At 44.3% G+C, this 25,208-nt stretch overlaps 2 protein-coding genes across 2 annotated transcripts in view; both read right to left on the bottom strand.

Annotated features, from left to right (window-relative positions):
• Positions 1-4,540: 4,540 nt before the first annotated feature.
• The window catches only part of LOC138666918 (zinc finger protein 665-like), a 157,597-nt gene continuing 136,929 nt past the window's right edge, over positions 4,541-25,208 (bottom strand). The window contains exon 6 of the mRNA XM_069755105.1: positions 4,541-6,398. Coding sequence (XP_069611206.1) covers positions 4,603-6,398 — 1,796 coding nt within the window. The 3' untranslated portion in view covers positions 4,541-4,602. The remainder of the gene's footprint in view (positions 6,399-25,208) is intronic.
• Positions 19,099-21,688, bottom strand: LOC138666934 (gastrula zinc finger protein XlCGF66.1-like). The gene is made up of 4 exons (XM_069755128.1): positions 19,962-21,688; positions 19,658-19,834; positions 19,452-19,575; positions 19,099-19,368 (listed from the first exon to the last, which is right to left on the bottom strand). The coding sequence occupies exons 1-4, from the start codon at positions 20,037-20,039 to the stop codon at positions 19,250-19,252; spliced, it is 498 nt and encodes a 165-aa protein (XP_069611229.1). The 5' UTR covers positions 20,040-21,688; the 3' UTR covers positions 19,099-19,249.

The raw sequence follows: 25,208 nt of genomic DNA on the forward strand, positions 1-25,208 counted from the left end.
CATTAGTGGAAAAAAAAAAATTTCTTTATTTTTTTATTGTCCCTACCTATGGGGGTGACAAAGGGGGGGGGGGTCATTTATTATTTTTTTTCATTTTGATCACTGAGATAGATTATATCTCAGTGATCAAAATGCACTTTGGAACGAATCTGCCGGCCGGCAGATTCGGCGGGCGCACTGCGCATGCGCCCGCCATTTTGGAAGATGGCGGCGCCCGGGAGAAGACGGACGGGACCACGGCTGGATCGGTAAGTATGATAGGGTGGGGGGGACCACGGGGGGGGGGGATCGGAGCACGGGGGGGGAATCGGAGCGCGGGAGGGGTGGAACGGAGCGCGGGGGGCGTGGAACGGAGCACGGGGGGCTGGAATGGAGCACGGGGGGGTGGAACGGAGAACGGGGGGGGTGGATCGGAGTGCAGGGGGGGTGATTGGAGCACGGGGGGAGCGGACACGAGCACGGGGGGGAGCGGAGCACTGGACGGAGGGGAGCCGGAGCAGTGTACTGGCCAGATCGGGGGGGTGGGGGGGCGATCGGAGGGGTGGGGTGGGGGCACACTAGTATTTCCAGCCATGGCCGATGATATTTCAGCATCGGCCATGGCTGGATTGTAATATTTCACCCGTTATAATGGGTGAAATATTACAAATCGCTCTGATTGGCAGTTTCACTTTCAACAGCCAATCAGAGCGATCGTAGCCACGAGGGGGTGAAGCCACCCCCCCTGGGCTAAACTACCACTCCCCCTGTCCCTGCAGATCGGGTGAAATGGGAGTTAACCCTTTCACCCGATCTGCAGGGACGCGATCTTTCCATGACGCCGCATAGGCGTCATGGGTCGGAATGGCACCGACTTTCATGACGCCTACGTGGCGTCAAAGGTCGGGAAGGGGTTAAGGATGATTTTACATATAGACACACCCCACCCCCTCGCTTATCTGTACAGTCATTTCTGAACAGGCTATAGCCCTGCAAGTTAACAGCCCAGTCATGGCTCTCATCCAGCCACGTTTCGGATATCCCCACCATGTCATAATTATGCTCCAACAACATTAGTTCTAATTCGTCCATTTTGTTGGCGAGGCTTCTGGCATTAGTATACATGCACTTGATGTTCCTCTCTGTACCTCTATTCTTTCTTAAATTATTAACTGTTCTAACCCCACCCCCATGCCACCGCCACCCCCAACTTCCTTATTTGTGCCCAGGTCTCTGTCTGCACTATCTTCCCCTCCTATAAATTGAATACCCTCCCCCCCAATTCCTAGTTTAAACACTCCTCCAACCTTCTAGCCATTTTCTCCCCCAGCACAGCTGCACCCTCCCCATTGAGGTGCAGCCCGTCCCTAGCGTAGAGCCTGTAGCCAACTGAGAAGTCGGCCCACTTCTGCAGGAACCCAAACCCCTCCTTCCTACACCAATTCTTGAGCCACTTATTAACCTCCCTAATCTCCCCGTTGCCTCTCTGGCGTGGTACGTGGTACAGGCAGTATTTCGGAAAATACCACGTTGGAGGTCCTTGCTTTAAGCTTGCGGCCTAAATCCCTGAAATCATCTTTAAGGACCTTCCACCTACCTCTAACTTTGTCATTTGTGCCAATGTGCACCATGACCGCTGGGTCCTCACCAGCCCCTCCCAGTAATCTGTCCACCCGATCAGCGATGTGTCGGACTCGAGCGCCAGGTAGGCGTCACACCGTTCGACGATCCCTGTCTTTGTGACAGATTGCCCTATCTGTTCCCCTAATAATTGAGTCACCCACTACCAGCACCTGTCTGTGACCTGCCCTGCTCTCCTATTTCCCTCCTTACTGGAGCAGTCACTCCTCCGGCTTTCAGAGGACATGCCTGGCTGCAGCAGTGCTGCCCCTGTACTGTCACCCCCCTCATCTGCCAACTTAGCAAACTTATTGGGGTGTTCCAGATCAGGACTAGCCTCCCTAGCACTCTTCCCTCTACCCCGCTTCCTAACTGTCACCCAGCTTGCTACTTCACCATTCTGCAGCTCCATCCCACCATCCCCCCCCTCATCTGTCCCATTGAGCGTCTGCTCCGTGAGCAGAAGACTCCTCTCCATATTGTCTATGGATCTCAGTGTTGCCAGCTGCACATTTAGTCAGAATCTGGGTTTCCAAATGCACAATGTGCTCACATCTCGCACAGCAGTATGCACCCTCGATCGGCTGCTCAAGGACTGCATAAATGTGGCAAGAGGTTGGTTGGTTTATTATTTTATTTTTGTTGCAGATTGAGGGATTCGGGGATTAGGTGATGCAGTAAGTATGGGTAATTAAGATTAATAAAGGATTTTATTCTGGCTGTGTCTTTATTTACCATGTAACTATAGGATTAGCAATGGATAGGTGTCTTATAGACACTTCTCCATTACTAATCCATGGGCTTTGATGTCACCTGACAATACAAAAGTGACATAAACCCCACAAATATTACCCCACTTGCCACCGCTACAGGGCAAGTGGGAAGAGCCGGGTAAAGTGCCACAATTAGCGCATCTTTGGATGTGCCAGTTGTGGGGCAGCTGCGGGCTGCTATTTTTAGGCTGGTGAAGGCCAAAATCCATGGGCCTCACAAGTCTGAGAATACCAGGTCGCAGCTGCTTTTTCCTTGCCTTGTTAACAAAAATAGGGGGACCCCACGCCGTTTTTAACTTTTGGAGGGGATCCCATTATTTGTGCTAACCATCCAAGGTAAGCAGTGTCACGGCGTCAAAGGGGCAGGATGGCGTACTGGAACCCGCACCTGACCCTACCACTTAAAAGGGGCCCTGGCTTTCCCTTATCTCGGGGGTACCTATGAAGGTTAGGAGGCCCGAGCCGCCAGCGTATCCCTGTCTCCTGTGCAGGCCCTAAGAGTGACCCCCTAACCCCCAAAGGAGGTGGAGTGCACCCGTATAATAATACAACAAATAACAGGGTATACAGACAAGGTAACTAAAAGATACAAACTCACCAAATACTCACACAACCACAGAGGTAACAGAGAAGGGAAGAGAAGGAATAAACTTAGGAAGGAAAACAGGTTAAACACGCAACCAAAAACAGCAGACACCAATCTCTGTATGTAAACCTCCAACACCAACTCCTCTCTCCAACAACCTCCAGCCAGGCAGAAGAACTGATCACTGACACTAACTGAAGTCAGGACTGGGTCTATATAGAGGATCAGATTACAAGATCCAATACAGCTGAGAGACCCAGCTCTCAGCAACTAGAAATAAGGGTTAACTCCTGCACTGCTGGCACAAAGCAGCCACGTCAGAAAACAGGTGAAGAGCTTCTGTTCACTGTGTGTAAACGAGGCCCAGAGCGCTGCGATTCTCTGGAACCTCTCTGTCGCAGTAGCCCCGTGACAAGCAGACTGCTACAGCCTGATAATATTAAGCTGGTAAGGTTCATGGATATTGGATCCTTACCAGTCTGAAATATCAGTCCCAGTAGTCTGCTTTACTCTGGCTGTTAACAAATATGGGGGACCCCAGGCCATTTTTAAATTATTTATTTATTAAAAAGGAAAGGACCTCTCTGTACTTTGCTTCACTTCCTGTGTCATGTACTTCTGGCTGTGTCATAAGATTCACCATTATGTAAATTAGTACACATGCGTAGTAAGGCTTCTTTCACAATTCCATCGTTACAGGGCGGTCACGAAGCGTCGGCGCAACGTACTGACGGAAGTGTTTGCTTTCACATTTCAGTCTGCGTTGCCGGGCAGGAAAGAGTCAGAGAGCGACATTTCCTGCCGGGCATGCGCAGACGGGAAAACTGGATGTGACGTACAGAAAAACGTTCCCTTGAATGTTTTTCCGAGACGACAGGCCGCCAAAACCGATGCATCCAATGCACGACGGACGCAACGTGTGGCCATGCGTCACGATCCGTCGGCAATACAAGTTTATGGGAAAAAAACGCATCCTGCGGGCAAATTTGCAGGATGCGTTATTTTCCCAAAACGATGCATTGTGACTGATATAAATAAAAGGAAGTGTGAAAGTTGCCTCAGCTGCGTTCACGCACTTACCGTAATACATATGTGACTAGGAAGATGTTGTGGATTTACCACATCTGATGACAGTAAATGTGTAGTTTACCTAGCGGAGAAGGAGCGTCTCCAGTACATAAATTGACATGCTGCGGTCTGGAAAGACGTGCTGCATGTCCGTCTCTGCGGGTGAGCCGTGGGCGTCGGTGCACACATAGTATACATGGGATTTCTTGAAATCCCATCCACTATGCTGTTACAGCTGGATGCTGCAGGTTGGACACTGCGGATGATGTAGGTTCCAACCCGCAGCGTATCCCAATATATCTGCAAACAGGAAATCACTTATTTTTCCATCCTAGAAGCCAACTTTCAATTAGCTTTATTCCAAGTGACTCAAAAAAAACGCATGCAATGAAAAAAATGCATGAAAAACACATGTAAAAACGCAGGTAAAAAATGCAGGTGACCAGCCAGTGACCCAGGTGCAGATTTTACCTGCTTCAAATACTGAGCAAATACGGAGCCATTCACGAGAAGGAGATATTAAAAAGGATTCTTCCCTATGAGGCTTTTATTTTTGACTAAGAAGAGATATTTTCTTCACAAAACATTAACCACATTCTGAACACAAAAAGTCTTCTCCTCTGTGTGGGTGCTTTGGTGACCAAGAAGAAATGATTTCTTCACAAAACATTTCCCACATTCTGAACCTGAAAAAGACTTCTTCCCTGTGTGAGATTTCTGATGTTTGAGAAGACGTGATTTATCTGGAAAACATTTCCCACATTCTGAACATGAAAAAGGCTTCTCCCCTGTGTGAGTTTTTTGGTGTCCATCAAGATGCGATTTACGGTTAAAACATTTCCCACATTCTGAACATGAAAAAGGCTTCTCCCCTGTGTGAGTTCTTTGGTGTCCATCAAGAATCGATTTACAGTTAAAACATTTCCCACATTCTGAACATGAAAAAGGCTTCTCCCCTGTGTGAATTCTTTGGTGTCTATCAAGATGTGATTTACGGTTAAAACATTTCCCATATTCTGAACATGTAAAAGGCTTCTCCCCTGTGTGAGTTAGCTGATGTGTGATAAGATGTGTTGTAGTTTTAAAACAATTCCCACATTCTGAACATGAAAAAGGCTTCTCGCCTGTGTGAATTCTTTGGTGTCTATCAAGAATCGATTTAGAGTTAAAACATTTCCCACATTCTGAACATGAAAAAGGCTTCTCCCCTGTATGAGTTCGCTGATGTTTGAGAAGACTTGATTTCTCTGTAAAACATTTCCCACATTCTGAACATGAAAATGGCTTTTCCCCCGTGTGAGTTCTTTGGTGTCCATCAAGAATCGTTTTAAGGTTAAAACATTTCCCACATTCTGAGCATGAAAAAGGCTTCTCCCCTGTGTGAATTCTTTGGTGTCTATCAAGATGTGATTTACGGTTAAAACATTTCCCACATTCTGAACATGTAAAAGGCTTCTCCCCTGTATGAGCTCGCTGATGTTTGAGAAGACTTGATTTCTCTGTAAAACATTTCCCACATTCTGAACATGAAAATGGCTTTTCCCCCGTGTGAGTTCTTTGGTGTCCATCAAGAATCGTTTTAAGGTTAAAACATTTCCCACATTCTGAGCATGAAAAAGGCTTCTCCCCTGTGTGAATTCTTTGGTGTCTATCAAGATGTGATTTACGGTTAAAACATTTCCCACATTCTGAACATGTAAAAGGCTTCTCCCCTGTATGAGCTCGCTGATGTTTGAGAAGACTTGATTTCTCTGTAAAACATTTCCCACATTCTGAGCATGAAAAAGGCTTCTCCCCTGTTTGAATTCTTTGGTGTCTATCAAGAATCGATTTAGAGTTAAAACATTTCCCACATTCTGAACATGTAAAAGGCTTCTCCCCTGTGTGAGTTAGCTGATGTGTGATAAGATGTGTTGTAGTTTTAAAACATTTCCCACATTCTGAACATGAAAATGGCTTCTCCCCTGTGTGCGTTCTCTGGCGACAAACCAGATGTGATTTCTTATTAAAACATTTCCCACACTTGGAACAAGAATAGTTATTCTCTACTGTGTGAAATTGTTGTTGTTTAACAAAAGATTTTTTGAAAGGAAAACTCTCTCCATATTCAAAACTTGAAAATGATTTTTTTGCTTTATGACCAGTTGGTTTTTGAATGCTTATTTTGTGACTTTGATTTTCCTTAGTAGTCTGTAATGAATCAGAAGACAGGACCTGTTTGAAAGGATCAGATGAGAGATCATCGCTGTGAAGGGATGATGGTATATCTGGAGTAATGGCATTTACTTTAATTGTATCCTGTGGAATCTCTTGATCATCTGATTTAAAAATTGAAGATGTCAGCTGTCCCTCTGGTCTCCTGGTACAGTCATCTGCCAAGAATAAAATCAAACAAATTTTGAATAAATTATCCTTGACTTATATTTTTCAGCATTTAGAGTTATAGTGTCTGTAAAATAGCAAGTTATGTAAAATATTGATTTACCAAGACAATGACAGCTCACAGGCTAATACAAAAACCTCATAAGATGCACGAGTAGATCGTGGTGCTCCACTGTTTGTTCAGTCTGCTTCCCAAATATCGAATAAAAAGCCACCAAACTGTATTGCAGGCAAAAATAATACCAATAAAAACTCTAGTCATCTGAAATAAAGTCCTCACTGAGGTCCATCATCGGTCAGTGGAAAACAGGTTTCCACATTATTAGTGGCTCAAAGTCTTTTGAAAAGCAACATGGCTTCAATAAACCAATCCAGCAATATCAGCTATGCTGGAAGGTGCCAGATACAAGCTTATTCTCCTCTGGTTCAGTCCTCTGTGCTCAGCTCCTGGCTTCTGTATTAATTACCTGTTGTGACCCTGACCCGTTTACGGACTACTCTTGTATCTTCTGATTAGGTATTTTCTCTGCCTTCCTGGTTCTGACCCGGCAACCTGAATATTCTTCTTCCCATCTCATGCAACAGAACAGCAGGTAACAACGTGGCACAAGCCTAGGGGTCTCTGTGTAAGTCCAAATCCATATATAGCCTTTAAAGGATGATGAGCAAGGCAATTTCCTGGGATATGATGAGCAAGGGAATCCCTGGGATATGGAAAACTGAGTAGATGACACCAATCCTGTTTGTAGTAGCCATCTTTTGAGCTGCCAGGTGACCATGAACAGAGCCCCCAATCTATATCGAGGGAGGGGAAAGAAGGGCCCAGCAGGGGTCGGCTCTCTGGTGCCACCACTTGCCTCAGGTCAGTCAGGGAACTGCACCGAGGGCAAATAGTCACCGGAAAGGCTTCCCTTATAGGTACGACTTAGTGAAGCGCTCCCAATGAGGGGGAATATATATAATCACCAGTTCAGGCTGGGGATATATGTCTAAACTTCCCTGCCATCACTGCCAGAGTTCCTCACTAACACAATACGGTAATCTGCGACCAGTTTCTCATTTAAAATAAGCCCCATCCGACAGCAGGCTTAGATCGGGTCAGGAGCCAACTCTGGGGTAGCGTATAATAAAACCAATGGAGCGTGCGGATGTGGGGATCGAGATAAAAGAGCAGCCCAAGATTAATTTTATATTTACTCGCCGAAGAAGCGCACTAGAAAATACAGCTATACATACAAGAGCAAATATTTACAGTCAGGAGTGTAGTACAAGGATAGGGTATAGATAGGTTGCTATTACCGTGCTATTTAGCATGTGACTACAGGGAGGTGCTGATGGATCACAGGTCCAAATCTTAGTAACAGGCTTTCCGGGCTGTGTCAGCAAAGGTAACCTCCGGCCATCAGGAATCCCTGTCCAAAATGAGGGGCTGCCTTATATCTCCTAGGCTGCTACCTCAAACATCTGCTCCCACCCCTGGGTGGTGCAGCCTCTCTCCTCCCATGTTTGAGAATATTATTTTCTGCCCAGGGTCAGCCAGGGGTCAGAGTATAAATGACAAAGATTGCCTCATAGTGAGGCTATAAAAAGCGTAGCAGACCCAGAAAGATGCCATCCGAGTTAACCCTGCAACTACCTGACCCGAGAACCCAGTAAACCATGACATTTAACAAATTCAGTGTCCCCTGGATTGTTTGCTGCGGAATTTCTGGAAGATAGGAACATATAGCCAGTGGAGGCCTATGGGCCACAAGTAAGTGTGATGCACCCCACACACAGCAGCACTCCGGTACTGGGAGGTGCCAGAGTGTGCATAGGCAGCAACTTGCCCACAACTACCTCACTCAGTCACCTTACACAAGCATGGTACATGTGTGAGCTTACCAACCTTCAGAATCTCCACCAGGTTACACCCATTATCACACACCACCATAGCAGGTTGTAGGGTCTGCGGATAGAGCCACAGATCTGTATGGTCTGTTTTTCTTTTCAATAATTCTGTCTCCTAGACAAATTAGCTTCAGCGGAGTCGGTTTCTGCTTTGCTAAGGTAATGCTGTAGAGCTTCCAGCTTCTGGCTGATTTGGAGAAAGTACTCTGAGATAGCAAATCAAAGATGATAGATGAGCAGTAGGGGCTGCAAGAACTGAAGTAGGAAGTGGACAAAACCCTGATAGAAGTAGGGCCAACAATCCTCCGTATCAGTAGCACATGTACCATGTCAGGGTGGGACTCGGGCTCAGCCTCCAAAATATTCACTCAGAGTGCCGTCAGGCAAATGTAGCATCCCTGAGCACAACCAATTGTCCATGTGTTGGTCATTAAGTGGACAATCACAGTAACCATGTTAATTAGGTCACGGGTGAGATAGTGGACATGTGCTGATATAACACGGGGACTCCAAATAGGTGTACAAATAGTGGCGGCTGGGGAGTGAGCAGCGAAGGACCAAATGTGTACACCTATAGCATGCCCTTATTAAAAAAAATGTATTTCTAACTAAGGAAATTTCACACAAACCAAGTTCTACAGTGAATATGACAATAGTTAGTTTTGGAACAACCAAATTTTTAAACTGTTTTGGAGCAAACATATTTGGGCAATTGTACCAGTCCAAGTGTTTATTTTTTATTTTAAAACACCATACTATTACAACAAGCACGTTAAACTGTATAGACGACTAATTGAATCAGCAAATTTCTTTTTTAGAGCGTTACATCCCAACATAATGTTACAAGAACCTCTTTTTACAGGTTATGAATGAATCATTGAATCCATAGAAAGTTTTGGAACTTTCTTTGCAGTCTTATATACCATAGAAACTTAACAGAAAAAACCTAATGCTTTATGGATGACTAATTGAATCCGGACAAATTATGAAGAGCGTTTTTACATCACAATAAAATGTCACAAAATGTACCAAATACTATATGGATGACTAATTAAATCCAGAAATATTTTTCAACGCTTTTTGTAGTTATATACCACCGTAATGTAACAAAAGACGCGTTCCACTGTATTTGAATAATTGAATGCAGAATTTTTTTATTTTTTTTTTAGTATTTTGTAGTAGTAGTTGATGTACTTCTACAGTCATAAAGGCTTTTGCAGAAAGTGCAAAGCAAGGAAAACATAAGGTAATCCATAAACCACTGAGAGACAACAAGTGGTGAGAATCATTCAAAAATTTTTAAAATGTATTGCTGTACTCCTACACTCAATAAAAGGCTTGGCAAAATGTGCAAAGCCAGCAAAAAAATTGTAAGGAGGGTAATGCAGTAATCCTCTTCAGGTGTGAGCTTCTTTTCCTTCCTCAGGAAGCTTGAGAACTCTGTCACCTGCACCTGCTCCCGCATAAGAGGTGGAGAACCCCAAGGACAGTACGATCTCTTGGGAGTGATCTCGAGCGGCATCAGGCTATGTGCACACGTCAGGATTTTTTCCTGACAAAATCCTGAGATTTCTGCCAGAAATCCGCATGCTTTTTTTGCGCGGATTTTGCGCGTTTTTGATGAGTTTTTTGTGCGGAATTTTTGCGGATTTTTTGCGTTTTTTCCGGACACTCCAATTTAATGGGAAATCCGCAAAAATAATGAACATGCTCGTTTGTTTTGCAGAATGTGTTTTTTTCCGCAAACATGCACAAAAAATGCGGAATGCATTCTAAATGATAGGATGCATAATGTTTGCGTTTTTTTAGCGAATTTATAATGTTTTTATCGGGAAATTCCACAAAAAAAACGCTAAAAATCCGGACGTGTGCACATGCCCTCAAGGAGCTTCTCCCAGGCCCGTTCATTCCTCAAGAAAGGTTCATCATGCTCCCTTCCTTCTGGGATCACACCCACCGCATACCAGTGATGTTGACTTTCCAGGCTCGTTCTTTCTTTAAAAAGGGTTGATCCTGCTACCTTCCTTCTCAGATCAGACCCACTGCATGCAAGCGATGATGCCCCTCCATTTTGAGAAACAAGACAACTGGTTGCAGCCTTCGAGGCAAGTGTTCCTCCTCTACTGCCCACTGGTTGAATTAGATGTGATGATGGTTCCTAAACTCTTCTAAGAACTCCCATCTCCACTGCCAGTTGTACATAGCGACCTCACCCGAGATGCCAACTATCGGTACCTTGTGGCTAGTGGGCCAGATAGCATTTCTCCAGCCCTGGCTCGCCTTATTGTCTCTTTTGACCACCCTAGGTCCCGCAGACCGCTCACCACTTCCTTGATCCTGACTCTCCCAACCGCAGTCCACAAGAACCTCACCAGTAAAGGGTGCAGCCTGGGTTAGTCCTTGGTGGTTTCAGGAAAGTATTCAGCTCCTGCCACTACTACTGTTGTGCATGCTTTCTCTGGCTCCAACATTCCCCCGGTCACTCCCTCATGGCTAATTGAATCTGGAAAAATTTTTGAACGCTTTTTTGGAGTGTTTGGAGCAAAGTGCCCAAGAGCACGGAATTCTCCATGAATAAGTGAATAAAAAAAAAAAATTTCAACACTTTTTTGGAATGTTATATGACAAAATGTACCACAAAACACGTAATATACTATGGATCACAATATATAAAAAAATTTTCTAACAAAAAAAAAATCAACTACCACAGCTACGGTATATATTGAGCAACTGACTGCAAAGCCCTAAACACTACCTACAGACTGCATTCAGCCACTCTCTCTGCTCCTGCAACTCTCTCTTCATCCCTAGCCTAAATGCAATTTGTACAGCTCTGCAAAAATTAAGAAACCACTGCACAGTTTTCTAAAAATTACCATCTCTACATGTCTGACAGCCATTCCATTCCAGTGTCAGTTGAATTCCAACCAAAGTACACCTCATTCTACTTAATGTGCATCTGATTAGGTGATCACCTGAACTAAATCTTATTTAACGAGAGAAAGTATAAAAAAAAAACACTGCTGTGGTATTCACAATCCTCTTGCAATAGGACAAGTTAGTGCTAGGAATAGCCCTAAAGTAATTTCGGAACAGGCTTCTAATGGCAGGCCTCAAGTCATGTAAATCTAGAAAAAAGCCTTTCATCAATGAGAAGCAAAGGAGAGCCAAGCTGAAGTTTGCCAAAGACCATAAGTATTGGACCATAGAGGACTGGAGTAAGGTAATCTTCTCTGATGAGTCTAAATTTCAGCTTTGCCCAACACCTGGTCGTCCAATGGTTAGACGGAGACCTGGAGAGGCATACAAGCCACAGAGTCTTGCACCCACTGTGAAATTTGGTGGAAGATCGGTGATGATCTGGAGATGCTTCTGCAAGGCTGGAATTGGGCAGGTTAATCTTTGCGAAGGACATATGATTCAAGCCGCATACAAGGTTATCCTTGGAAAACACTTGCTTCCTTCAGCTCAGGCAATCTTTCCCAACTCTGAGGACTGGTTTTTCCAGCAAAACAATGCCCTTTGCCACACAGCAAGGTCAATTAATGTGTAGATGAAGGAGCACTACATCAAGACCCTGTCATGGCCAGCCCACTCTCCAGACCTGAACCTCATTGAAAACCTCTGGAATGTAATCAAGAGGAAGATGGATAGTTACAAGCCATCAACTAATTTTTGTGCCAGGAGTGGCATAACGTCATCCAAAAGCAGTGTGAAAGACTGGTGGAAAGCATGCCAAGACGCATGAAAGCTGTGATTTAAAAATCATGGTTATTCCACCAAATAATGATTTCTGAACTCTTCCCGAGTTAAAACATTAGTATTGTTGTTTCTAAATGAATAAGAACTTGTTTTCTTTGCATCATTTGAGGACTGAAAGCACTGTTTATTTTTAATTATTTTGACGATTTCTCATTTGCTGAAAATAAATATAACATTTTTAGCTTTGAATTTCAGAGACACGTTGTCAGTAGTTTAGAGAATAAAACAACAATGTACAATTTACTCAAAACTATACCTATAAAGAGAAAAATCAGACAAGCTGAAAATTTTGAAGTGGTCTCTTAATCTTTGCCAGAGCTGTATCCGATACAAACTTCAAAGCACAAGATTAACCCTTAGAAGGGCTGTTAGTATGATGGTTCAGCTTCAGCACCAGTATCAACACTACAGGACTCTGAGACGTTGTACTGCACACACACACACGCCTGGACAAGCACTCTCTCCCTCCAATAACAACTGTCACAGAGCTCTGCGATGGCATCACTGTGCCGAAACTAACGCCGCCTACCATTTTAACAACCCCCTGATGATGTCACACAGCCAGAAATGAGAGTAAGTGCCACTACTAAGATGGCTGCAGCATTACAGTGACCCGCAGACAATACCAGCATGCTTTTTGGCTGTGTAACAGGCACCACACACGCGGGGTGGGGAATAGAGTTTGAAATCAAGCATCGGCTAATGTTTGTCAAGTAACGACCACATCCGAGCACCCAGATAATTAAGTGATATCCGAGTATCATAGAGCACATTCGCTCATCCCTAATTGGGATTCTAGGAAGCCAACAGCATCATTACCCTCTGCTTTCTCTTAGAGCAGAGGTCCCCAACTCCAGTCCTCAAGGCCCACCAACAGGTCATGTTTTCAGGATTTCCTTTGCATTGCACAGGTGATGCAATTATTACCTGGGCAAGACTAAGGAAATCCTGAAAACATGACCTGTTGGTGGGCCTTGAGGACTGGAGTTGGGGACCTCTGTCTTAGAGGACCAGCATAATACTTTTCTTCAACTGATTTTCTAACTTGTCAGCACGTTCTACGTACACTGTTATTTGGCTGTGTAGTTTACAGATCTGGGCAGGTAACGGTCAACGTCTCCTAATCCCAGGAAGTAGGTGGATCCTCCAGGTTGTAAGTTCAATAGGAAAGGGCTTTCACAAATTCACAAAATCATTTCAACATTTCAGACGGAGGAGAAGGTTCTACTCTAGAGGTAAAATGGTGATCACATGATCGTGATACGACAGAACTACACGACTACTTTTTGAAAATGTAAATAGGCCGCAATCCACAAGTCATGGGAGAGTCCCAATAGTTTGGGACAAGTTTAGGGACTGTTGGATGGGGTTAACAGACTGTTCCGGATAAAGTGCGCTCTCCTCCGTGTTAGGAGGGGATGGAAGGATGGGATGGGGATCTGTTAGGTTTGTTTTTCTGTTTGGGGGGAGGGGTGTGGGGTTGGGGGGAAAATTTTTGAATAATAGTCATCACCACACCCTGGTTACTGTGGTTGTGACTTCAGCTGCAACTGGATGAAAAAATGCAGCATAAAATGTTCTGTGGAGGGAAAATGTCTGGAAGAATGAGAGTTGTGAGTTGGAACGTTAGGGGTTTGGCGTCCAGAGTGAAGCAGCAAGATGTGTTTAAATTTCTGAATGATGCTAAGACGTCAGTGATCTGTCTGTAGGAGACTCATAAGGTGAAGGAGAGAACGTATTTTCTGACTAAAAGATGGGTGCAGGTTGGATACCATGCCACATATTCAGCATACTCTAGGGGGGTCAGCATCCTCATCTGTGCTGGGGTTCCTTTTGTGTACCACAAAGTGGTTATAGATCAGTCGGGTAGATTCATATGTTTACTTTGTAAATTGTATGGATGTCTGATGTGGTTGGTTTCAATCTATGTTCCACCACCATATTGTGGAAAGGTGATTGACAGTTCTGGAGATAATGGAGGAGACACCGGGGATACCGTTTTTGATAATAGGGGACTTTAACAATATTCCGGACACACATTGGGATAGGGGGAGACGAGAGACGCTGAAGTCGGGTGGTAACTGTACACCATTCGGTGCCGTCTTGAGGGAGACCGCTCTGCATGATTTATGGAGGATTTCTCATCCTGGAGTGTACAAATATTCCTGTTTTTCGTCCTCCTTCGCTTCTTTATAAAGAATAGGTCTGGCCTTGTGCAATACGCCGATGTTGGGCCTTGTTGGGGAGGTAACATATATGGCTAGAACAATATCGGATCATTCCCCCATGAGTGTGACACTTGAGGGTGTGGGAACCTTGCCTGCTAGGGGGTGCATGTGAAGGCTGAATCTGTTTTGGCTACATCTTATTGACTTGGATGGACATATAGTGGGAGACATTAAGGAATATTTTACAATTAATGCTGGGTCGGCTTCGGTATTGACGGTATAGGAGGCTATAAAGGCTTATTTCAGAGGGCTCTGCATTAAAGAGATATCCGAGTCAAGGTAAAAACAGGCAGGAAGGATCAAATGTTGATAGAGAGGTGGAGGAGGCATTAATCAACGATCAGTCCCCAGAAGCACAGGGAAGGTTGAAGGTAGCGCAGAATAGAGTATGTCAGATGCCAACGAAAAAGGCGGAACGTAGGAGAATGTTTCAAACTGCTAAATATTTTGAGGAGGGGGACAAGGCGGGCCATCTCCTTTCTAGAATAGTGTCGGCTCAGAGAGACTCCACACATATAGTTGCTTTGAAGGGAAGGTATGGGAAGGACCATACTGGTTGCAAAGCAATGACGACGGAGTATTACTCAGATCTTTATAAATCGCGATGGAGGAGGTGGATGGTTTTTTGGCAGAGGTACAGCTCCCCAGACTCTCAGAGGCAGATCGGGGTCTTCTTGAGGAGCTTGACGCTGCACTGACCTCCATGCCCAATGATAAAGCCCCAGGGGTGGATGGGATTCCGGGGGAGGTGTATAAAAAATATAAAGAGGTATTGCTTTACGCCTTGTTGGAGGTGTATGGTGCTGGTCTGGTGGAGGGGGAGTTGCCGCGGTCCATGCGTGAAGCAATAATTGTAGAGTTGCCGAAACAGGGTAAGGATCCGGCTTCTTTTCGCCCAATTTCGTTATTAACGACAGATATTAAAATCTTGGCCAAGATATTGGCTAATTGTCTTAACAAGGTGATAACGACACACATACATCGGGACCAATCCGGATTTATGCCCAATAGTTCTACAGCATGTAATCTTAGACGATTATTTCTTAATATGCAGGTAAAGTCAGACAATATGGGTCGGAGGGTGGTGGGTTGTTTAGATAGATGCCGCTAAGGTATTTGATAGTGTGGAGTGGCAATATTTGTGGGCGGTCATGAAGGCTATGGGTTTTGGCGAGAGATTTATAAAAAGGGTGCAATTGTTATATGCGTCTCCAAGAGCCAGGATACGGGTAAATGGGCTCTTGTCAGGGGATTTCCTTTTATATAGGGGAACCCGGCAGGGGTGCCCTTTGTCTCCTCTGCTGTTTGCAATTGCTGTTGAGCCCTTGGTGGTGGTGATACGGAGGAATAGGGACGTAAAGGGATTTCGATACAGAAATTATGAAGAAAAGATTGCCCTGTATATGGACGACGTGTGTTATGACCTGGTGGTTAGGACAAGAATGGACCTGATGGTCAAGAGCACCCGGAAAGACCTGATAGCTACAAAATACAGGACAAGCTCTGGGAAGTGGGAACTATGCTGACCGCAATCCCTAATCCTATCACACACTAGAAATAGCCGTGGATTGCTCCTAACGCTCCCTATGCAACTCGTCACAGCCTCAGAACTAGCTAGCCCTAAAGATAGGAAAATTAAGCCTACCTTGCCTCAGAGAAATTCCCCAAAGGAAAAGGCAGCCCCCACATATATTGACTGTGAGTAAGATGAAATCACAAACACAGAGATGAAATAGATTTAGCAAAGAGAGGCCCGACTTACTGAACAGACAGAGGATAGGAAAGGTAACTTTGCGGTCAGCACAAAAACCTACAAAAAGCCACGCAGAGAGTGCAGGGAAAAAACCTTCCGCACCGACTCACGGTGCGGAGGCGCCCCTCTGCGTCCCAGAGCTTCCAGCAAGCAAGGCAATATTCACAATAGCAAGCTGGACAGAAAAAATAGCAAACAAGAAAATAGTAAGAGGAACTTAGCTTCTGCTGGAGTAAACAGGTAACCAGAACGATCCAGGAGCGAACTAAACCAATAGTACAACATTGACAGCTGGCATGGGGCAAAGATCTAAGTGGAGTTAAATAGAGCAGCCCACTAACGACTTAGCCTCGTCACCTGTGGAAGGAAACTCAGAAACACCCACAGCCACCAGAGGAAGTCCATGGACAGAACCAGCCGAAGTACCATTCATGACCACAGGAGGGAGCCCGACAACAGAATTCACAACAGACGTGTTACTGTTCTTGGAAGATGAGCAGGAGTCTCTGGGGGCCGTTATGAACAGTATTACTAAATTTGGGGCTCTTTGCGGTCTATCTATTAACTGAGATAAGTGTAAGTTGTTGCCCATGGACGCTGCAGCTCCTCTGACACTAGACCCTGGGGTTCCCTTGAGGGTGGTACCCGAGTTTAAATACCAGGGCATCGTGGTTTCGGAAAAATAGAGGACTATGTGCGGCTCAACCTGACTCCTTTGCTTGGGAAGTTTCAGCAGAAGATTGGGGCCTGGAAGAAGCTATTTCTGTCGGTTGAAGGAAGAGTAAATCTGATCAAAATGATACTTATGCCTCAGCCCCTCTACATATTGCATAATGCTCCAGTGTGGCTGCCTCAGAGTAAATTTTATAGGATCAATACCCTATTTAGGGACTTAATTTGGAAGGGTGGACGGGCACGCATTAAATTGGAACATAGATTTACTATATAGCCTCTCAACGCCAACATATGGTCGGTTGGGGAGAACTGGAACAGAGCTCTTCAGAGGGACAATCATTGAACACGCGGTGGGGAAGGCCTATTTTTAGCCAGTCTGGAAGCGGGCAGATTCCGAATTAAAATAAAAAAATCCTAACAATAGTTATGATGGGGAAAGTCTGGCAGAAAATTAAGCAATGGAGGGGAGTAACGGAATTTACGAGATATGCGCCAATTTGGTTTGATCCTAGGTTGGCAGAGCTCATGAGATTGCGGGGGTTCGGTCAGTGGAGGCGCATTGGCATTTGGTTCGTGTCTCAGTTGCTTGATGGGGATGTTATTAAAACATTCAAGACACTTAGGACTAAGTAACTCAGAAGTCGTTCTTTCAGTATCTGCAGGTGAGACAAGCCCTAAATTGTCAAAACAAGGGGTTGCGCGTGATTCTGCAGTCCGATAGCTTGTTGAATCTTATTGGGCCTTGGAGGAGTACGAGGGGGTTTATTACTTTAATGTACAGGGGCCTGCTGGATACCTTTTTATTGAAGCACCCGTTAAAGATAAAGGAAAAATGGGTGGTGGACGTGGGCTCCTTGTCGGAGTCCCAGTGGGAGTCCATACTACAGTACATCCCCATGGTTTCCCTGAGTGAGGATAAGAGGGTGTCGCAGTTATACCTGGTGTATAGGGTGTACAGGACCCTGGTACGGATGAGGAAGGCAGGACTGAGAGGTGACTCAATGCCCAAGGTGCGGTGAGGAAAGTGCAGATCTGCTACATATGATGTGGCCATGTGCTCGCCTCCAACCCTTTTGGGTGAAGGTGCTTAATTTGATTCAGGAGGTGACAGGGGTAGATGTGGTGTGCAACCCGCTGACTTGCCTTCTGGGATCTATGGATGACGTTGCTACGGATGAAAGTGGAAGGTTGACTATTGCAAGATTGTTGTATGCTGCAGGGAAGCTTATTGTGATACATTGGTTGGATGAATGTTGTGAGTTCTGTTTTTGGGCTCCCTCTGGTGGTTACTGATGGTACTGGGTGATTTGTGTTCTGCTGTCTCTGGTGTCCACCTGTTCTATTAGGATTTGGGAGTTTCCTATTTAACCGGGCTTTCTTGTCATTTCCCCGCCGGCTATCAAGGTTATCAGAGTGTTTTGTTACCTCAGCTTCTGGCTTCAGTAATCTTCAGGACAAGCTAAGTTTTTGATTTTCTTGTTCCACGTTTTGATTTATTTTTGTCTTGTCCAGCTTGCATATATTTGTTTCTTTGCTGCTGGTTGCTCTAGCGGGCTGTAATTGCTCCTCATGTTCCATGAGTTGGAACATGAGTTCAAGTAATTACAGGATGTTTTTTTGAAGGGTTTTTTGCTGACCGCGCAGTTTACTTTTGTATCCTCTGCTATCTAGTTTTAGCGGGCCTCATTTTGCTGAATCTGATTTCATACTGTGTATGTGCCTTCCTCTCATTTCACCGTCATTATATGTGGGGGGCTGCTATTTCTGTGGGGTATTTCTCTGGAGGCAAGAGAGGTCTGTGTTTCTTCTAATAGGGGAAGTTAGATCTTCGGCTGGTGCGAGACGTCTAGGATCAACGTAGGCACGTTCCCCGGCTATTGTTATTTGTGTGTTCAGGTTTAGGGTCGCGGTCAGCTCAGGTTCCATCACCCTAGAGCTCGTTGGTGCTTGTCCTTTTGTGATTCCCTGCCATTGGAATCATGACAGATGAAACCACCAGGCAAAAAGGAATTTGTTAACAAAATAAATTTTATTGTCCTTATGGAAAGGAATATCTACATATAAGTGTCCCGTTTTCATAAAATGAAAATGTATTAATTAGTTTTTTATTCATTGTACCTGTCTGGAAATTGTGTCAGACTGTTACTGGCGTGTCATATGCTTTAATAAAAACTATGTGATTTAAAAGAATTACACGACTGATAAAGTAGCCACAGTCGGTGACTGAGAAGAATCTGTGACTTCTCTGCATTTAGTGGTTATTACTCACCTGGGTAGCCATATGTAGGAATCTCCTCTTTACACCGCTCATCACCCCTCACATATATCTCCGTAGTATTAATATGGGTCAGATCTTCACCCTGAAACAAATACTGTAAATGGTAGAGACAGACGGAGAAGTCACATCTATGATCAGTTCTAATCTTGACATCTCCACCGTTCTCATTACACAAGTATAAAACATATAATACTGGTGGATAAAACAAGACTGAGCACAAGACTTTCACAGCCGTCTACACATCATGGGGAGATCTCATGACCCCTCTCCATCTACTTGATGATCCTGAGGAACATTGGGATCTTCCTGTTTACATTCCTCTGGAAGAAAAGGGTGAGGACATCTCTCTGGTGTTGTCCTCTTACTGGATAGATCTGGAGGAAACACATACAGGGACTGAATTCATTCTTTACATACAGATAATTACAGGTCATGTGTATTTAGTCCTGTCTATTACCTGGTGATGTGAGGGGCTGGGGAACCTCCATCATGACGTCCTTGTACAGGTCTCTGTGTCCTACTAAATACTCCCACTCCTCCATGGAGAAATAGACAGCGACATCCTGACACCTTATAGGAACCTGACACATACAATGATACCGTCATCCCCTGCTTCCTTCATAGCGTTACTGTGTAATGTCCCAGCATTCCCAGCAGTGTCACCTCTCCAGTCAGCAGCTCAACCATCTTGTATTTGAGTTCTAGGATCTTCTGGTCATTGATGTCCTCATGTATCAGGTGAGGTGGAGGCTCTGTGATTGGGCTCAGGGGTCTTCCCCATCCCTCAGACACAGGGTCCTGACAGCCCTCACTAGAGGTCTTCTTCACTACCGTGTAATCCTGGTTATGGAGAGACATTAATAAATGTCACTACAGACATTTCCAGAGTCCTCACCTCTCCAGTTCTGTCCATCTGTTATTCCCATAGATAAGAATGATGTAATGTGACGTCATCAGAATCTCTCACCTCTCCAGTAATCCGGAAGAGGATCTCTAGGGTGAGTTGTAATATCCTCTCCGCCATCTGGTCCCTGTCCATATCCATCCTTGATGATTAAGTCAGAAAAATTGTCTCAGTATACAAGATGTCCACTGAGAGGATCTGATATTGTAGGGAAATGAATAGGAAGAAAGTGAGAAGTGAGCCAATGTAACATCATAAAGGATGACAACAATGTGAAACATATCAGGAGATAGAACTTGTAGATGTTGTATTCTCTAGTCTTGTACGGACTGGAACACAAGTTGTATTACTGACTAAGACATGTCCTCCATGCTCCCAATCACTGGCTAAGTTGGCCACTGCATCAGCAACTTATTGGCTGTAGGAATCACAAGTTTGTTGGGACTGAGCAGGATGTGCTGCAAAAGACTGGAGAAGATGGAGGTCTGCAGAGATCAGCTGTGGCTATGAAAAGTCATCATGTCATCTAAACAAGATGGAGATGGAAAGAAAGGCGACCAGAGAAGATGTAATCCATAAGATACCTGGATGTAAATGATCATTGTATGGTCCACAGTGTGATGATGGCTGTTAATAACAACTCCATGTATCTTCTTACCATTTTTAAGGACATACTGGGAGTTGTAGGGTTGTAAATTCATGCGATACAATGGTTTATGGGGCTGAATTGATATTACAATTATTTGTTGTACTAAGCTTGGTTCTCGTATTCAAGTACTCTTGGTTCTGGTCATGTATTCATAAACCTGTGGTGGTTCTGGTGATGTAGTCAATTACTGATTGAGGTTATGGTGATGTATCAATTTAATGATGATGGTTGTGGTGGTGTAGTCAAGTACTGATGGTGGGTCTGTTCATGTATTCATGTACTGATGGTGGTTCAGATAATTACCTCGATATTTAGCCAGCTCTCTGCCTCAGACTAGTGCAAATTGTAGCTTCTTGCTCACTGGTGTATGTTTGCCTTGTTTCACTGTGCTCTATTCTACTGCTGCCTGACCTATGACCGTGCTCTGAATCTGTGCGTTTTCACCCTTTGCTTCATCCGCTATCTTACTGGTATTTTGACCACTGGACACTGAACTGACAATTTGTTTTAATCATCTGTCTATGACGTACTATCCTGACCTCAGACCTTTTGATTACCCAGCCTTGCGGGTTGTCCATGAGGAGTGACTAGCGTCACACATATACAGTGTATGGGGGATGGAGGTATTGTTGGAACATTATACTGTGTGGGGGAATGGCTGTACTGTGAGAACCATAGTGACCTATGATGCTTTGTTTTCAAACGTTTTTATTGGTATTTTCAATTTTAAACAGGTAGAAATGAGAGAAAGGGGTAGGAAATAAACATAGGGTAGGGAAAAGGAAAGGAATCCCCAAGTGAAATGGGGAATGAAATATCAGGCATTAGAAAACAGACCATAAAATGGTAGCTTAAATATACTACATATATATGTCACTAACAAAGGGACGAAAATAAATTAGTCTTGCGATGCAGTATAGTAAAAATAAGCATTAGCAGTAAAGAAAAATGTTGCTTAATAACTAGGCCCAAGAGAATAGACAAAAGTATACAAGTCAGAATTAAAGTAGCCTGTGCGATGAAGTAGAATAATAATAAGCATTTACAGTAAAGAAAAATGTTGCTTAATAGCTGGGCCTAAAAAAGAAAACAACAATATACATGTCGGATTCAAAGTAGCCTAAGTATAGAGATATACTGTATGAATATGATGCCTATTTATAAACACAATAAGTGGAATATCAGATAACGTCGCTGAAAAGTCAATATTATATGATGCTCAGTAATATTAGTATACACGTTTTTTATAGCCTGTGAGATAAAAGTAGATTAAAGGTCGCATAATGTGTGATATAATGCCTGCCCAAGTCCCAGAGTGCACATGGCACCCCTAAGACCTAGTGGAGGAAAGTTCGGTTTTGATCCAAGAAACAAACAAGTAACGAAAAAAATATAAAATAAAAACTTTAAAAGTGGAATTAAGTTGTTACAGCTAGTCAAATAACAGATCTTTGTAGATTGTTCAACCAGAACAGTTACCCTTCAAGTTGTTGGTAGGGAACTGGATGTGGCTTCAGAGGAGTTGATTCCAATGCGTTTTAAAAATTCAATACCCTCGTCCGGAGAGGCAACATGAAATAAACCTGACGGAAGTCTCACCCGGAGGGTTGATGATCTTGTCCAGGAGTAAGAGAGACCTGCACGCAGTAGTTCTCTTGTGGTATGCGAAAAAACTCTCCTGTTTTGGAGTGTGACTTTAGACAAATCCTTATAAAAAACTAGTTGCTTGTAAGGGGAAGAGAGAAATCTCAGATTTTTCGAGATACCTAAGAGCGCGTTCCTGACCCAATTTGGGTAAAAAGTAACAATGACGTCACATGATAAATCCCTGGGAAGCGTGGGTGGTCTGCGTATTCTGACAACCTTTTCTATCAGAGGGCCTTCGGTAGAGTTAGGAAATAAGTTAGAGATCATTGATGATACATAACTCTCCAACTGGGAAGCCTGAATTGAATCTGGTATACCCCTGATCTTAACGTTATTCTTCCTTCTAAAATCCTCAAAGTTGTTTAAATTGGCTTTTAGAAGATCCATTTTTTTCTGAATCACCTCCAATAATTCTGAAGGCTTAGAGGTTGCTTGAGATAAGTTTTGTTCGTTTTTTTCAAGTTTGTTTTTATATGCAAATGATTCTTGAGCAAGTGAAGTTCCAGTAGCTATGCTAGGGGGGATTGACTCAGTGACAGAGTTTACAGATTTTATTATCTCTTGGAAAAGCTTTTTTTATAAAAGCTTGGGAAGCCTTTGAATTAAATGATTGTTTAGGATCAGGGATGACATCTTTACCACAAATATTCATAGTGGTCAAAAATGATTTGAGGAGATACACCATAAAACCCTCAGTTGGATAGTCATCAGATGCTGGGATCCCTTCCAATGTTAATAAAGCAGGGGAAGAGTTTGCAAAGCTGCGCTTTTTAGGCAATTTAGATGACTCACAGGGAGCCTCACTTGATGTAGAATATCCGGAATAATTATCCGTTTCATAGTCAGAGAAATTAAAGCTTTCACTATTCACAGATGACTCGTTTGATATTGAACGCTCTGATCCCTCTAAGGATCCATTACAGCTGTTAGATATATTAGTCATTACATCTTCTACTTCTTCCCCTTCCCCCTCCTGCTTTCTTCCTGTAGCTCCGTTTCTATTAAAGTAAGTAATTAGGGACTCATAAAACTCAGAATTAAACCCAAGATCATCCATTATAGTTTTTTGACTACTAGATATTTCCCCTAGTGGTGTTTCATTGGGATTCTCTCTCTGCAGCTCTAAGATGTTATGGCAGGGGGGGCTTACAACAGTAGGGCTGTGCTGTAATTGTACTTCAGTAGTGTCATGTTTCCCCTTAATGCTGGTAAACCCAGCTAAGCCCCCTGCAGTGCTATTGTAAGGAGATGACTGTTCATTTAAAATGGGGTAGTGCAGCACATTGCTTACCCACACAGAAGTCCCTTGATCCTCTCCATTCTCAATTCCGTGTGTTTTATAATCCACTCCTGTAGTAGTAGCGCAATCTTCTTTATCCAGGTTCCCTTTGTTCAGCAACCTGTCGCTCCTTTCCATATGCAGCAGTGCTCCCTCTTGTAATTCCAGTGTGAAACTCCCCTGGGGCGATCCCGTTACCGCTTTCTCTGCATAGAGCGGCATTCCTTTCTGTGACCCCTGTTCAGCAGTCAGAGTCGCAGTCTCACTCCGGGTCCCGGCAGCTGTCAGTGTCTTCAGCACAAACTCCTGTGCCCTGTGGTTTAGGCTGCTCCTCCGTGATTGGCTGGGCAGCTGCAGCTTGCCGGGCGCCTGTAAAGGATGGGTCATCTCTTTGTTCTCAGCTGCTGCTTGCTTCATCCCGGCGCCCAGTTCCACCACAGCTCCCTGTTTCTTTCTGCTGCCACTCACCAGTGACAGCACCGCTGGAAGGGGAGCTTTCTTGCTGGTCTGCACCCCGGAGATCAGCTTTACTCCAGGAGTCCTTGGTTTAGCTGGGGTCTGACAGGGTGTCGGCTTCAGCTGTGCAGATCCTCCATGCTTTCCTCCATGCAGGGACAGCACTCCTCCAGAGCCACGGCTATGTTTCTGTCCTGGAAAAGGTTTTCTCTTCACAGGACTGGGTCCATTCTTCTTGGAGTCAGTTCCAGGCATGTTGATAGAGCTTTAGGACCCAAATAATCCACTTTTTGTAGCTTTTTAGTAGCTTGGATCTGGGAAATTACAGGAGCTCCTGTAAAGTAGGTCTGCTCCTGCTCCCGTGCAAACCACGCCCCCACCTATGATGCTTTGATCTCAGAACAAGGCTCCATAGGTTGTACTATGATGGTGAACGAAAGATTGTCTCTTGTCTATATTCATTTAATTCTCTCTTTTCAGGTTTTTCAGCTTGCCATTTTTGGACTATGTTGGATTTCGTGGACTCCTGAAAACCAGCATGGCTTTTAAAAAAATGTTTTCAATAATTTGGTGAACTAGGGGGTAGGGGAGTAATTTTTTGAAAAATGAAATATTTTTCTGAGTGTTTTTTTCGTTCACCTTACTGGATTAGTAATGGGGGACAGATGTCTCTCCAACACTAACCCCTAGGATTGATGCCAGCTGAACTAAATTCCCCAAAATATTACCCCGATTGCCAACGCACCAATGCAATCGAAAAGAGCCAGGCAAAGTGGCAGAATTGGCGCATCTAATGTAATGCACCACTTCTAGGGGGGATGAAAGCTGATATTTGTAGGATGGGAAGGGGCCAATATCCAAGGACCTTGCCAGCCTGATATCAGCCCCCAGCTCTCAGATTTAACTTGGCAGGTTATTAAACAGGGAGAAAAATAATGGCATTCTGTGAGAACTTGTTTGGGCTTCTGTCCTCACATCCTGCAGTTGTCTGAATGGATCTAATGTGGAACCAGCAAAGCCGCATTCTGTCCACAGCTGTTACATCACTGTTCACACCACAGAAACCCCAAAAGAGTCTAAGTGTTGAAGGGGTTAATGTCCCCCTCACCCAAAAATTGAGAATCAACACATATTTCCACCCGCAGAGCCGCACCCCACATAGAGAATAATGGAGCCTCCAGCACCGACCTCCACCCGCAGAGCCGCACTCCACACAGAGAATAATGGAGCCTCCAGCACCGACCTCCACCCACAGAGCCGCACTCCACATAGAGAATAA

The sequence above is a fragment of the Ranitomeya imitator genome, chromosome 2, assembly GCF_032444005.1.
Source record: "Ranitomeya imitator isolate aRanImi1 chromosome 2, aRanImi1.pri, whole genome shotgun sequence".
In the NCBI taxonomy this organism is placed as follows: Eukaryota; Metazoa; Chordata; class Amphibia; order Anura; family Dendrobatidae; genus Ranitomeya; species Ranitomeya imitator.

Coding starts and splice junctions, on each gene's coding strand:
- LOC138666934 (XM_069755128.1), bottom strand. CDS start 20,039: ATGGATATGGACAGGGACCAGATGGCGGAGAGGATATTACAACTCACC. Junction 19,835..19,961: donor TCTTCCGGATTACTGGAGAG/GTGAGAGATTCT, acceptor CTCCATAACCAG/GATTACACGGTAGTGAAGAA. Junction 19,576..19,657: donor TTGAGCTGCTGACTGGAGAG/GTGACACTGCTG, acceptor TGTATGTGTCAG/GTTCCTATAAGGTGTCAGGA.